General features: G+C 43.4%; 4 protein-coding genes across 4 annotated transcripts; 2 read left to right on the forward strand and 2 right to left on the reverse strand.

Moving 5' to 3' along the window:
• Positions 1–1,035: 1,035 nt before the first annotated feature.
• Positions 1,036–1,944, forward strand: EAF01_009912 (uncharacterized protein; the record flags this gene model as incomplete). Its single annotated transcript, XM_038918168.1, has 1 exon — positions 1,036–1,944. One exon carries the CDS (start codon positions 1,036–1,038, stop codon positions 1,942–1,944), a length of 909 nt encoding a protein of 302 aa, XP_038766138.1.
• Positions 1,945–3,676: 1,732 nt separating this feature from the next.
• On the reverse strand, positions 3,677–5,920 carry EAF01_009913 (uncharacterized protein; the record flags this gene model as incomplete). Its single annotated transcript, XM_038918169.1, has 1 exon — positions 3,677–5,920. One exon carries the CDS (start codon positions 5,918–5,920, stop codon positions 3,677–3,679), a length of 2,244 nt encoding a protein of 747 aa, XP_038766139.1.
• Positions 5,921–6,037: 117 nt separating this feature from the next.
• EAF01_009914 (uncharacterized protein) lies at positions 6,038–6,693 on the forward strand (the record flags this gene model as incomplete). The annotated part of the gene is made up of 4 exons (XM_038918170.1): positions 6,038–6,046; positions 6,091–6,296; positions 6,361–6,490; positions 6,550–6,693. 4 exons carry the CDS (start codon positions 6,038–6,040, stop codon positions 6,691–6,693), a joined length of 489 nt encoding a protein of 162 aa, XP_038766140.1.
• Positions 6,694–11,290: 4,597 nt separating this feature from the next.
• On the reverse strand, positions 11,291–13,608 carry EAF01_009915 (uncharacterized protein; the record flags this gene model as incomplete). The annotated part of the gene is made up of 4 exons (XM_038918171.1): positions 11,291–11,604; positions 11,655–11,927; positions 11,980–13,230; positions 13,293–13,608. 4 exons carry the CDS (start codon positions 13,606–13,608, stop codon positions 11,291–11,293), a joined length of 2,154 nt encoding a protein of 717 aa, XP_038766141.1.
• Between the last annotated feature and the right edge of the window lie 675 nt (positions 13,609–14,283).

Below are 14,283 nucleotides of genomic sequence, written 5' to 3' on the forward strand. Positions count from 1 at the left end.
TCGAATTGCCTTGAGCTTTTTGGGAATAGATTCAAGAATATCTATCCTCTGTAGTACTTGGAAGGCGAATTGAAGGAAAAGATGCCAAGGAAAGGGAATGTCAGCTGTAAATCTCACACCGCATTTATTAACAAGTAATGAATGAATGTCATCGTTAACCCCACGAATCTACCAACTTTCAAGGTTCACATTGATGGCAGGCATTCAGGTTCACATATACCACCAGTACGCCGGTAGTAGTGGATGATTGTCCGGGCCAAATTTCATTGATTGTTGTGAAGAGCGAGAAACGAGGTTTGAAGCTTATATTGAAAATAGAGCACTTTACATGTCTTGATAGTCGTCGACTGTGACTTGGCGCCCAACAGGATGGGATGGAATATAGAGCAGATAGACTGGATGATGAGACAGTAAGATCTGGTACGCATGTTGATCCATCAGGTATCTACCAAATAAAGTTTCAGTAGACAGCCATTCAAGCGTCAGCAATTATTAGATACATACATAGTTACCGACTGGCATTCATATCATACTTTCGCGGGCAGCTCCGGATCTTTAGCTTAGAGTTAACAGAGTGAGCCTTTTCATTCTAGAAGAATGTCCATCTCTAGTGCGATGCGATAGTGAGCTACCTCGCAGTTACTCATAGCATCTGATACAGTATGAGGTAATGTAATAAAGTAACAAAGCATCAATCATTACAACCCAACAATCACTGTCATCACTGTCATCACTATCGTCCATGGAATCGCTTCTAGATAGATGACTGCCATAAATGAACAACAAAACCTCGGGACATTAGATAAGGTCGTCCGATAAGAATTGGTGGCTTATGAATATGGCTGAAAAAAAGGATGCCCGGTATGTGTACACTTTCAGCCACATCAGATGTTGACCTTGACAAACATCCTCTCCTATTTCAATACATAGGAACCAACCTAGGTAGATAGATAGACATAGCAAGAACATCTACTATCCAAGAACCAACCCACTTCTAAGCATGATTAAGACTTGCCATCAACAATTTACATCCCAATGCGTCTCAGAATAGGTGGTCTCATACGCAGAATCCAGCGTTTTAGTACCTCCTTTTGGTCTGCACCAGGTCCTACAAAGCATGTCAAGATAGACGACGAAGAACGCGGTGAAGACTCCTATGATTTACCCACTCGACTACACCAACAATCATCTTTCCACATGATAAAAATGATTCTCCTAATCCTCCTCGCTCTTCTTTTCACAGTCCTCTTATTAGGATACACCATTTACAAACCCCCTCAATTCGTCATCAAATACCTCCAATGGAAGTATCCTGACGTTCTATTCCAAATCCCTCTCTCAAAAGCCCACCGCGTCATCGCCTTAACAATCGACGATGCACCTTCGGGAGAAACATCTCGAATCTTAGATTTACTCAAAATCTACGACGCCAAAGCCACTTTTTTCATCATCGGCAGCCAAGTTTCCTCACACCCCTCCTTAATCCAACGCATCCACGCCGAAGGTCACGAGTTGGGAAACCACGCCTGGGCAGACGAGCCATCCATCTCTCTCCCCATCTCCGAGCTCGAGCGTCAAATCAAAGAAGTTGAGGATCTTCTCCCGCCCAATCGTCCAATCTCCGGTTCCAAAATCCCGCCCAAGTATTTTCGTCCCGGGTCCGGATTCTTCAATGTGCAGATGTTGGAGAGGGCAAAACAGTGGGGGTATCGTGTTGCGTTGGGGAGTATCTATCCTCACGATCCGCAAATCCATAGTGCGAGGATAAACGCGAAGCATGTTTTGAGTATGGCGAGACCGGGTGGTATCATCATCATGCACGATAGACGATCGTATTCGGCGGCGGAGATTGAGTTGGTTCTTGGAGGGTTGAAGAAGAGGAAGTATAGGATTGAATCTCTAGGAGGTTTGCTGGGAGTCGCGGGGATGAATCAGGTGATATAATGCCGAGATGCCATTAATGTATGTTTTCTTGGGTTCGTCGTCGTCATGCTCTCATAGTGTATGTGTACCATACACCACCCATAATACAGACCAAAAGAGGAAGTTCCATGAAAACGAACAAGCACACTTGGAGCAACGCAAATTGGAACTTGCAAAGGAGCAATTTCTTGGTGAGGACGCAGACGATGGCGATAAATCGCAAAGTCTATGCAATTCCTCACTCAGCTCTAACCATACACACCTCTTCCTCTCACCAATACGACCACCAACACGAATGTATTGCAGAGAGGCGTGCAGAGAAAGAGAAGTAACCAAAAAGACCCCCCAGGTCCACATCAATCCATCCAAGCAACAGTGAGGAATTTTTTTTTAAGAAACATAGAATCAACAACACACGAATAAATCCCCATCAAAACGTATCTAGCTGAAGAAACACCATTACTCCCATCGTTCCAAATTCATCTGATCCACAGATATTCATTCATCTCGTCCTTGTAAAAGTAAAAATCACAAATCATATTTCGTGCATATAAAATTATAAACAGAATCATAAATCATTCACTCTAATTCCAAAATTATAATCCTCCCCCTATCTTTCTTATATCAGGAAATAGTATAGAGAAACTCTGCTCTTGTATCTATCGATGTTTCAAACATTCTCCATTGCCGATTATTGCTAGAAGTCGAGATGTATCGCCATAAGAGAACAAAGGAGAAGGAAAGAAAGGGAAAAGAAGAATGAAGAGATGAAGAGATGCAAAATGATAGGAAAGAATTATGAAATAGCTACATGTACCGATGATGCAGCACCAAAGCAAAGAGATAGGGAGCAAAGGAAGTGTAATAGAGAAGTTAGAGTATAGATATCCAGCAGCTCAATCAATATACATATACAGACCATCCATCGTCTCACCTAAAGAAAACACAAGGTCGTTTACAAACACACACACACACACACACACACACAGAGAGAGAGAGAGAGACAGAAATAATATAGTATCTCTTGAATACGCAAGATTCTCATTCATCGCCAACCTCACGACAATAACAACAACTACCAAATCCTTTCATCACTCAACACCACTACATGATACACGACAGATATAACGAACCACCATCGCATTCATCACTACTCTGCCACTTTCGACTCCCCATCCACCGCATCACCTCCTCAAAATTTAAGCATTATTTCCATTCTAATAACGGCCCATACCATAATGCAACATCTCCTACAACCCCCTTCCCCAAGAGATTTTCTTTGCACGGCAGGGTACACTTTCCGCCTCCACCCGAACATCCAAAGAAAAGAGATAATAACTCCGATCATGCAAGATCAAGATCTAGTACAGTACAATGTCATACAAGACATAAGTATTCGCCAACAAGAAAAAAGCAGTAGTAGTAGTTACTAGTATTGTTATCCAAGAAAATCAAAAAAAGTTGGACGAAAAGTCGAGTAAGGAGAACATGAGAGGGAATTTTGTGGAAATAAGTCCAGAAAAATGTGGTGAAAAGGAAAAAACGCCAGACGCGGTCGGAGTTGTCGGATTTTTTTTAACAACAATGACCCATTTCCACGCCGTGCAAGGGAGAACCCCCAGCATATGCAACAATACGGGATATATTGTAAGCAAGGACATGAAATTGCAGCAGCGCTAATGTCAACGAAGAAAATACAAGAACATATACTGAGAGTTTGGAATGCGAGATTACAGTACAAAAAAAGAGGGTATCATATTCGAGTTTTGGTACCAAGGTTTAACCAGCTCATATCCGAAGGGATTGAGGGTTGGTTTTGTCGTTGTGTGGGTGGTGGCGGTTGAGGTGTTTGGAGCGCGAAATTGTTCCCCCCAACTGTATCTCTGTTGGTGGTGTATACGCTAACAGTGTATGCATTACTTGGCCTGTTTTGAGACCAGCCTTGATTACCCATTGCCCATGCGTCCGGGTCATTTACACTTTCTGGAACTCCACTCGAGTATGCATCGGATCTTCCATCATAAGATGAAGCATTGCTTGCATAAGAGTCAGGTCGGGGCCCTTCAATCGTGCCAGACATCTCTGCTACTACTGGGAAATGAGACCCGGCGGTAGATACAGTAGGACTATTGGTAGCCACCCGATATAATGGAGTATCTCCTGGAATTGGAATTTTCAATGGAGGGACCAAAGCGGATGTTGTGGTAATCTGACTTGGAAGTCTGGAAGCATTATGCTGTGTAGGCGGCCGTGGATCCGAGTATCCTGAAGCGGCGTCATCGTCACCATTAGAGAGATTTTGTTTTGATTCTCCAAACCCCAAGAAACTCGTCATTGCACTTCCCCCGGACCAATATCGATTCCACCCCGATGATCTTCTTGTACTGCCTCGTCTCTGCGCTCCAGGATTCCTAGGCCGTGGTGTAGCCGTATCTTCACCGAATGAAACTTCTTTTGCCAATGCATCTTGAGCGTAGGTCCGATCAGGTGATGTAGGATCATTTATTGAAGTTTTGTAGTTCTTGTTGAAATGACTGCTGCTGCCACTTCCCGCACTCCCGTTACCTTTGTCGTCCTCTCCTCTTCGATGTCCTATACGACCCATCAAGATGGCCATGGATGAAAATGAACCCTGAGATGCCGATTGTCCATGTCGCGGGGGATGCATTGATGAGTGCATATTTGCCGGACCTCTGTCCGAAAATTCCAACCCATCTTTCTCGAGAGGATACCCATTTGCATCTGCATTTTTGAGATCCCTCTTCTTCCGTCGCCATCTGAAAAGAATCAACACACCAATGAGTAGTAGAGCGGCCCCAATAATAGACCCAAGTACTGCACCCAATACCTTCACTGGAAACTTGTCGGCAACCTTATCGGTCGATTCAGCGGCGGCTGCAGTCGTGTTACCAGTGCTCGTAGGTATCGAAGAACTTGTAATCGAAGGGGACGATGATGGTACAATAAATTGTTGTGTGGTAGACTTCACCAACATTGATGTTGCATTAACCCAAGAATTTGTTCCTGCTCCAAATATGCACAGAACATCATCCTCATTTCCACCCGATATTACTACTTGCCCAGCTGCGCCCATCGCGACCGAATATGATGTCCTCGTGGATGTTGGAGCCAGTGTACCATTGTAAGCTGGCCAGTCAGCTTCCGTAAGACTACTTCTTTTTACTTCTTGTGTAGCTCTTTTTGTAGAGGTATCTGTTGACACAATAGCCACCGCGCTTTTCACGGGACTTCCAGAACCGTCAACCAGAACGGTCCTATTCACAGTGTTTGGCGTCACTGTCATGTCAAAAGTATAAAGGTTCTTGCTTCCGTCATCGCCCGTCATCATAACTGCTTTGACTGCTGAAGTGTTATATATCGGAGTGGCCAAGCTGCTGTTTGTGTTAGCCCAGGCCGTTGCTGGATTGAATTCCATCACGGCAGTATTCGTGTCAGTACCGCCAATGTATATTGCCGAGTCCGATGACCATGGAAGCAATAGAGGCTGCACAGCGGGTACAGGTGGTGTGATAGAAGCCCCATATGACAGAACGTTATATGGAGGCGACGCGGCTATTGTAAAGGTTTGAGATGATGGGTCTTTACTACCATCTTGACTTCCTGCATACATTAGAATGGAGTCCGATGCATTCAAGTATACAGCACCGTGCCATAGTCGATTTTGAGCGACTAGCACTGTAGTAGTTAAGGTGTCCCATGTTCCATCATTAAAATTATATCGCTGAAGACCCGTATACAGGCTTGTAGCATTCTTGCTCGTTCCACCGACAATATACAATGCATCCTGTCCGTTAGCAGGTGTTGCCTTTACACAAACTCCTCCCGATACGGATTCTCCTTGGGGTAATTGCGTCCAATTCGCTCCTTGAACTAACGATAGCGATTGAAACGCTTCACTGTTGTATGCGTATAATGTATTGTTATATAGTATCGAACAGGAATCATCCAGAGAATATTTTGGTTTTGGTAGAGCCATTATTATCTTGCTCAATCGTGGTCGTGTTCATTCGTTATTCAGGTCGTCGGGTAGGCCGATCGACGCTACGAATGGTAAAAGGTTCGTCCTCGTTTCCGTTATGTATCTTAGCACATTATGAGCCAAGTAAGAGAAATATAGAAGATGTCTATCAATTGATAATTTGAAAGGATGCTGTCAAAGCGACGAAACCAATTGTCGGAGGTCAGGTCTCGGTGGGTGTTGGATTTCGAACGGGGTCGTCAACGACGGGTATGTCTTCCAGCAAGCTACAATGCTTTAACAAGAGGCGTCGAAAGCCCGTAAGAAGTCACCGTCAAGATGTCCAATCAAGTCGAATGTGTAATGAAGATTCAGTTCGTCCCGATTTCGAAGTGTAAGGCGTTTGGCAATAGATCCTTTAAGTGCGGGCAAGCTGAAACAACTAAGTATAGGTAAAGGTCCCAAGATTGCCACGTTATTTTCTCAGATCACAAAACGAAGGCGACTCTTGAGATGGTGAATGGCGCCTCAAATGGAAAAGAAACTGCAAAGAGTGCACAGCAATCGAAACGTGAATGGTACAAACAAGTATGCCAGTATGACAACTGATGAGATCGGTATGGTATTTGGCACCCACGGTATAATAGGAGTTGACCGGCTGTCGAACAATCACGTCCGCTTCCTGGGGCAGGCCACGAATGGTACGAGCGAGGACCCGCCCTGTTTTGATCTACAATAGTATAAAAGCCGAGGATGTTCTGTTTCTGAAGCGCTCAATGCGATTTGTGTAAGTATGCTTTATATGTCTGGTTTCGAATGTATTATCACAGATAGATACTAAATTGCAAGAATATCAAAATTTCCTTCGATGATCCAGTAGATGAAAGGTATTCCTAGAATTCAAAGAAGAACAATCAATGATTCCAAACCCGGGATGGAATGAAATTGTGGAAGTCTCAGGCTTTGGTGGGCTTAATGGACTTGACTGGCAAGGAGTTGAAGGGATCCTTGAATGGATGAAAGGTTCTTCAATTTCGTTTTCGAACCGAACGACGGGGATTCTGGGTTGGCAATGGGTATGGGTATGGATGGTATGGATGGTATGTCTGGGACCTATAGATGGATTGCTGTATGCGACGCACGCGATATTCATATGTATGTAATATGTATGGATTTCAATACCTGAGTGGAGAACGGAGAAGCTTTCTGGTATGAATCCGTATGATGTGTGGTAGAAAGTGGAACTTTGTATGTTTTTTGGTTCGTCATAGGTCGTTGTCGTTATCCATCAATTGCTCTATATGGGTTCATAAGATTCGTGGTCGGTTCCTGAAATTGGGGGAAGGAAGATTAATCAACATATAGATGCTAGGTAGGCGTGCAATGAGTGAAAGATATCCCAAGATTGGTAAAAGGTTTTTGGTAGAGCACCACAATGATAGAGGGATAGAAAAAACGATGAAAAGTACTGGACACAATCGCCAAGCAAGCAGGCAGACAGTGGACGAGCTGGCAAGGTTGGGGTGTAAGAAGGGAAGGATCGATAAAGATGCGTATGATACGATCTTTTTTGCTTCTTGGTGAGACGAGATGGTATAGTTAACGTAATAGGCAGATTGATGAATTGGTGAACATTAGCACGGAGTATAGATCTATGATTAATTTCATGTTGCGGTTAGATCTTTTCTCCCTCTCTTCTTTTACTCTTTTACTCTTTTGCTCTCTCTCTATCTCTCTTCCAATGATCTCCAGAGTATGTTCTTGATCGTCCCTCTTACTTTTCCCTTTTCCCTTTTTCCTCTACCCTCTACCCTCTACCCTCTACCCTCTACCCTCTACCCTCACTCTTCCTTCTTCTTCTTCCCCTCCCAACCAAATACAGATGGAACCTCTGCAGTCATACCCCTGTTTTTAGCATTTCCGTACCTGCTTTAATCAGATTGGGCAGTAGCAAATCTCTTGACTACTCTGTGATCAGTTTAGTTCCATGCAACTAATTCAAATAAGGGGCTATTTTGGTTTGAGACCTCCCACCCTGCATAAACATTTTTGAGCATTCGAAATCCACTCTCCATTTCTCTTAGCGTGCCAAGTATCCAAGGGTGTTTCGTGCTGTCCGATATCCAATTCTTTCCCCCCCTAGCCTCCCCCAAACTGCGAAGTACTTCCATGTGTTCACTGCTCACTTATTAGATTTTAGGATTTAGAATTGAGAATTGAGAATCATTTTACCAAAACTTTGGATACTTTTTAGACAACTTCTTCTTACTCAACCAGCCTAGCTAGCTCAGCCTGTAATGATTTAATCTAAGCCATAATGTATTTATATGCATCTAGGTAGCATCGTCATTTCTATCTTCGCATTGACTTCATTACTTTATCCAAACATTTGTTCTCGTACTCTGATATTAGACATCCCGGGTATGATTATCCATCGACAAGCAATCAATAAATTAAAACGTCCGTCCCCCGGGATCCAACAAGAATATTCTCATGGATAAACTTCTTCTTTTCTGATCCGATGTTGGAGAAATCATTTTCTCTCTGTGTATGCAGATGGGAATGAAGAAAGTTATGATCGGAGCTTACGACTTTTCGAGTCATACGTGCGATACGCAATTGATCCAACGAGGTAGAAGACAAATTTGACTGAGCCAGCCTTCATCGCCTTTATTGGACACTGTAATCACAGTACCAAGATGCTACGGCTTCATTGATCCAAATTGTCATACCATCCCATCCATTGATTGGCCGAGCGACGAAGAAGGCGAGTAAATATTTGGGGTACATTATTATCACATTGATTTCTTGGTCCCATATCAGAAGTTCCAAGCACATTTCATCTTCTTTTCATTGGCTAGTTCATCCACTTTTTGCCTGCAGCAATACCCTCAGACTGAAGGACGGGAATGATTTGTTTCAACAATATGTCAGTTTGTCGAATCGTCGACCGACAACAAGGGTGTATGATATGTATATGTACTTCAAAAACTGATCACACCGGTTTGAACGGAGAGTAAATTAATAGATATCTGGGACAAACCTACTCAGTTTTCTGATGTTGTAGAAATCACGGAAGTGGCTGTCTAGGGACTGACTGTACTGTGAAAACTAATTGGTTGGGGTTAGAACGCTCCATGCACAAGCATTCTTTTGGGGGAGTTTATCCCCAAATACGAGTCGACTCAGTTGAGGGGTTCGCTGCGAATAATATTGATGCAGATTCTTTGCACCGCACTCTTTTGAGTTGTTACACAGGAAGTGTCCTGGTTTGCAGTTCAATCTTCCCCTTCATCTTTCGCTAAATTACTTTCAGTTTAAACGAAACTCAAGTACTGTAGGAGTGATGTCAAAATGATAAAAAGGAAAACAAAGCTAAATATTTCAACGTGGTGGCCAAGGTCAAATATTGATATCTCTAACAATAGACTTCATTCATGTAAGCGCTTTCATTACAACTTTATTTGTTATAAACCCCATCAATAAGATGTGAAGGTATTGAATTCTTATCTTTCTCTGGAAGCGCGCGGCCAGGCCAGTAAGAGATGTTGAAGACAAAGACCAACGTGTAATTGGGTCTAAGCTTTCGCGATGTGCCGAAACGACTTATCGAAAGTGCCGGTAGTTCATGATTCATTCGTTGAGAATACATCATTTTTCTGATCATAGTATTGAAGATCTATTCTAGTGATCTGCCTTCATGCAGCTCGCCCATACGGAAACATCACACTCATCACGTGGATTAGTGATCTCATGTCTTGAAATTGGGGTTATCGTTGCAAGCTTGCACCATGTTGTTTCCCACGAATGGTGGCCAGTAGTGTGGCCCTATTTGCACTTTCATAGTAACGTGCCAACCTTATTCTGAATTTCGATAGTCTCGGCGGCACGCTGTTCATGCACTTCTTTCTACAAGTGCAGGCGAAGTGTGATTTCTTGTGGTCATGCTAATCTTAATGCCGGTGTTGTGACACCATCGAAGCCGTTAGATCATAATCTCGTTAGACACAATCGCTGTTAAAAATTAAACAATTATATTTTCATCATAGCCTTGTTACTCGACTGACGGAATCTTTTTCCGAACGTTATACTTCAATGGACTTTTGTAGCCTAAGTACGAGTCAAGGCCATCGTATCATGGACCTTTGAGTCCTTGTTGAAGGACCTTGAGGTCTGCGGGTTACGAAGAGAATTGAGATCGAGATTAAACACACTCGATGTTTATCTTTGTGTAAGGTCTATATTTGACCGACACGTGCAACCTAGTCAGGAAGGTAAAGAAGATTCAAAACCTCAGGCTTGATGTACCTACAGTCTAAGCTCTACGACATAACTAGATCGACCTAGCGAACGTTACTACATAATGAGACCTACCAGTATTCAATCGTTCTCCAGCTAATCATACACTGCTACCATTGGACAAGAAGCGAATTCAACCTTTTCCTCTTCATTTGGTGAACCACAATGACGTTTACTTATTGAACAGGTAATTTTACATTTTTAAGTTTCTTCAAAGTATCTTTGAGGTAGAGTTACAATTCCGGATCAATGTCTATCTTATGCCATGTCAATTGACCGGAGTGATTGATGTGATGACGTTTATTTGGACCGACTATCATGTAGTATCATGCGGTGGGCGTAATATTTTTTCTATGAGGCTACGTAGGTACCAGTCTTTTGATCGGTGGCTACCACGGAGGAAGTTAGTTGCAGTGAAGGAAAGATAGTCTGCCTTAAAACCGATTGATCAAATTAAAATAGATATGACTTATTCCAGACAACAATAAACAAGCAACAAACATCAGATACTGAGGTAAACGTGATCTAGATGCTGTATAGAAATATTCAAGTATTAAGATTTCAGGATGTGAAATCCAATTACAAATCCATAACTCCCACTATTCAACTCACAGCGCTCACCAAGGACCACATATGCATAGATAACATATAATAATATCTCTCTCATTGAATAAATGCCTATATCACCCACTAAAACTGAACTATGGAAAAAAGAGTCAAGAAAAGGTAAATGAATAAAAGGAAATAGGGTATGTGCCATATATGCATGAAACAAACTCAAATAAACCACACATCCCACTCCACACATATATCCAACATCCCTCTCTGTCCATCCCGTACCTGTACAAAGAGAACCTTATGCAATAAATAGAGAATTTTGTACCGCTAAGTGACGCAAGGAAATCGTTATCTTGTATATGATACTAATGATATGCCCTCTCTCTCTCTCTTTCGTCCATCGGCTCGCTAGCAAGCCGATTAGTCGCTGAGATGAGATGGGATGCTATTGTGCTTCACTTCTGTGTGAAGACACCTGTCATACCCTCTTTTCTTCTTTTCTTCCTTCCTCTGTAGAGATGGAACAAGGATCTAATAAGCCATTCCCCTGTAAGCTCCCCCGGAATTTCCACCTCCTATATTCATATTCGGTACGGTAGGCTGACGACTTTGATGCCCAGTTCCAGCCACTGGCGCGGCGCCATCCACAAGATTTTCTTGGCTGCGAGAATATGGGTTCGCGGGCTCGTTCATGAAACTTGAGGGTTCATGCGTCTCGTGAGTGGAGTGTAGATATGGGTGTTTTGAATCGGCCTCATAGGAGTGAATGCTAGATTTAGAGTCCATGAGGAGAGAGTTGCGAGCATCGAGAGGAGTGAGGTTATCAAGGTCGCGATTGAGTTTTTCTTGAAAGAGGTTAGTTTTGAGAAAATTAGATGGCAGAGAAAAGACTTACCAGCTTCCTTACGACGCTTTCGATGGGGGTTTTGTTTGATGATTGATATAACGGCGTTGACACCAATGAGAATAGCGAGGGTACCGGTGAGGACCGATTGAATGGCGATGAGAACGACACCGGTGACTGTTTGGGTGGTTTCGGCGATTCCAAGTTCTTCGACAAAGACGAGGATGCATATGACAGAGAGGACACGGACGGCTTGAACGAACATGTTAATCACGTTGGCGGATTTTCTCTCGTATGGACGACTCCAGAGGAGAAGTGAGAGCACTGGCAAAAGAGTTAGAATGAGAGTCCTGTAATGTTGCACGGGATTACTTACTGAGGCATTCAATGATGAGTTGGGCAACGGTTTGAGTGAGACCATGTCCATCGGCTGCTGCTAACACGCATCCTTTTGCGAACATGTAGATGATAGCTGGGACGAACAACCACCAGAAATCCTTCTTGTAGTTCTCGTAGAACATACTGTATTTGAGCCAATTGTCCTTCTTCTCGTACAAGCCTGACACATCTCCATCTCTCTCCTTAAGCTTCTTTGCTGCCGAGGAAATTTTGTAGGCGAAGAATACAAGAACAGCAGTAAAGATAGTCAATGTGACAGCAGCAAGCGTTTTAGCAGCCCATGAATCGCCATTGGTAAATTGGAATATACAGTAAAGAACCCATACACCGTAGAGAGCAAGAATCAATTGAACAGTGAGACGAGCCATAGTTTGCCAGTAATGTTTTCGGAATCCGGTAAGACTTTTTGGGAAAGATGCGAAGAGGGCCCAGGTCTCGAGGAGGACTTTGAAAGCAAGGACGGCGACGACAATGGCGGCGATAACACACGCAACAATAAGGAGAACTGTCATGAAAGTGTTGGCTTGTGGAACTGAAAGTTCTTCGACGTAGGCCTTGATTCCCGCTACTTTTTCTTCGATGATTGCTGTCGTAGTGGTGGTGTCACTAGCACCATCCGTTCCGTTGACTGACGTCACAACATCTCGAAGGTATAGCAGTGATCGTTTAGAGGGAGTATCAGTTGATCCATCTGCGAATACCAACGTAGCATTTTTCAAATAGGTAACACTATCAGTCGTCAAATTACCTCCAGTAGCAGCCCGGAAACTGTCGATCGATTGTTGCATGGCGGTCCAAGGAATAAGACCAGTACTAAATCCAAAGTTCTTGGTGAATTGTCGATAGACCGGAGGATACTTGACGGACATCATTCCATTCATAGCCATGCCCTGAAACCATGTCATACACTCCATAAACGACGGGCTGGTGGCCGCTCCTCCTCCACCTGCTCCACTGGCTGCAGCACCGAGTGCGGAAACTCCACCTACAACAGCAGCAGCTCCAGCTACAGCTGCGGCAACATAAGATACAGCCGCCACAGCAGTAGTTTTACCATTGGTGACATCTGCTTGAACGCAAGCAGCCTCTTCTGAGGTATCCAAGTCCTTGAGTTCGATGGTAGCTATGGCGGAGATATCAGGTACCGAGAAAGCAATGGCGGGAATCATCGAGGCATAATGGGCCGGAATTGCTTGTGTTCCAGAGGCAGCAAAGGTTCCCACGGGGACTTCGTTCAAAGAATTAGTTCTAATGATTCTTCCGATTCTGTAAATAGGGGATACAACTTACTCGGACATAATCTTTCTACAAACGTGGCTGAATCACATGGGTTGAAGGTGTTTGAATAAACTGATATTCCATATGCAGTAACATTTATCTCAGCCGTAACGTTTTGAGATTTGGTACTGGATCCGGCCACATCGAAGGTGACTGTTTTCGCGTCATTATCGTACGTGACAGCCATCTTCTGGACAGAGATATTCGAATCGGCTAAACATGATGTATAACCCGTTGTCGTGAGAGTTTGGGCTGCGAGAACTCTGCCCGGCAGAGTTCCTATTAAGACTAAGGAAAGAGTTGAGAGGGTTGAAATTGGCCGTAACATCATGGCGACGGTGTGTATTGACACGCGGAAGACCGCCTCTGTGTACCGTCGGGAATCCCAAAACTCAGGAAAACTCAGAGTGTCTCTCTATTCAACGTCGATGTATGTTCAGTTGTAAATTTGTAATGGAATGATGCTCCAATTGTATGATGAGCGGTTTCTATGATTAGGTGTCGAAAGTTTGGGGCCTCGACTTAGAAGAGTATATGGAAAAGGTGTATAATGATAATATGGTCTAGGGTCTACCTGGAAAGAATAGAAGTATGGTCAAAGCTGCAGAAGCTAGCCGTTGTATAACAGTGCAAATGTTGAAGATTGTGGAAAAGAGAGCAGGTGTATAGGTAGAGATATAATGAAGGTTGGTACATATGGTAATGCTTTTTGAGTGTATAAAGTGGGTGAATTACAGATATGAGTGGGACAAACGATTGTATAAAGGAGAGAAATCTGAAAATCACTGGTAGAAAACTGGAAAATGCTTGTCACATTACAAAACGACGAAGCAAAGAGATGAATGAGTGTGCGTGGTATGAAGACATTAGAATCAGAATCGACACGATTGTCGGGTTATCTTTTCGGAACTTGATGTCGAAAAAGAAAAAAAAGATTACTGGCTCGGGACTCAGAGTCTGGAATCACCAGGGGTTCGCCAAGGATTGAGAACTTCTAGTGGGG

The sequence above is a fragment of the Botrytis porri genome (assembly GCF_014898465.1).
Source record: "Botrytis porri strain MUCL 3234 chromosome Unknown BPOR_015, whole genome shotgun sequence".
In the NCBI taxonomy this organism is placed as follows: Eukaryota; Fungi; Ascomycota; class Leotiomycetes; order Helotiales; family Sclerotiniaceae; genus Botrytis; species Botrytis porri.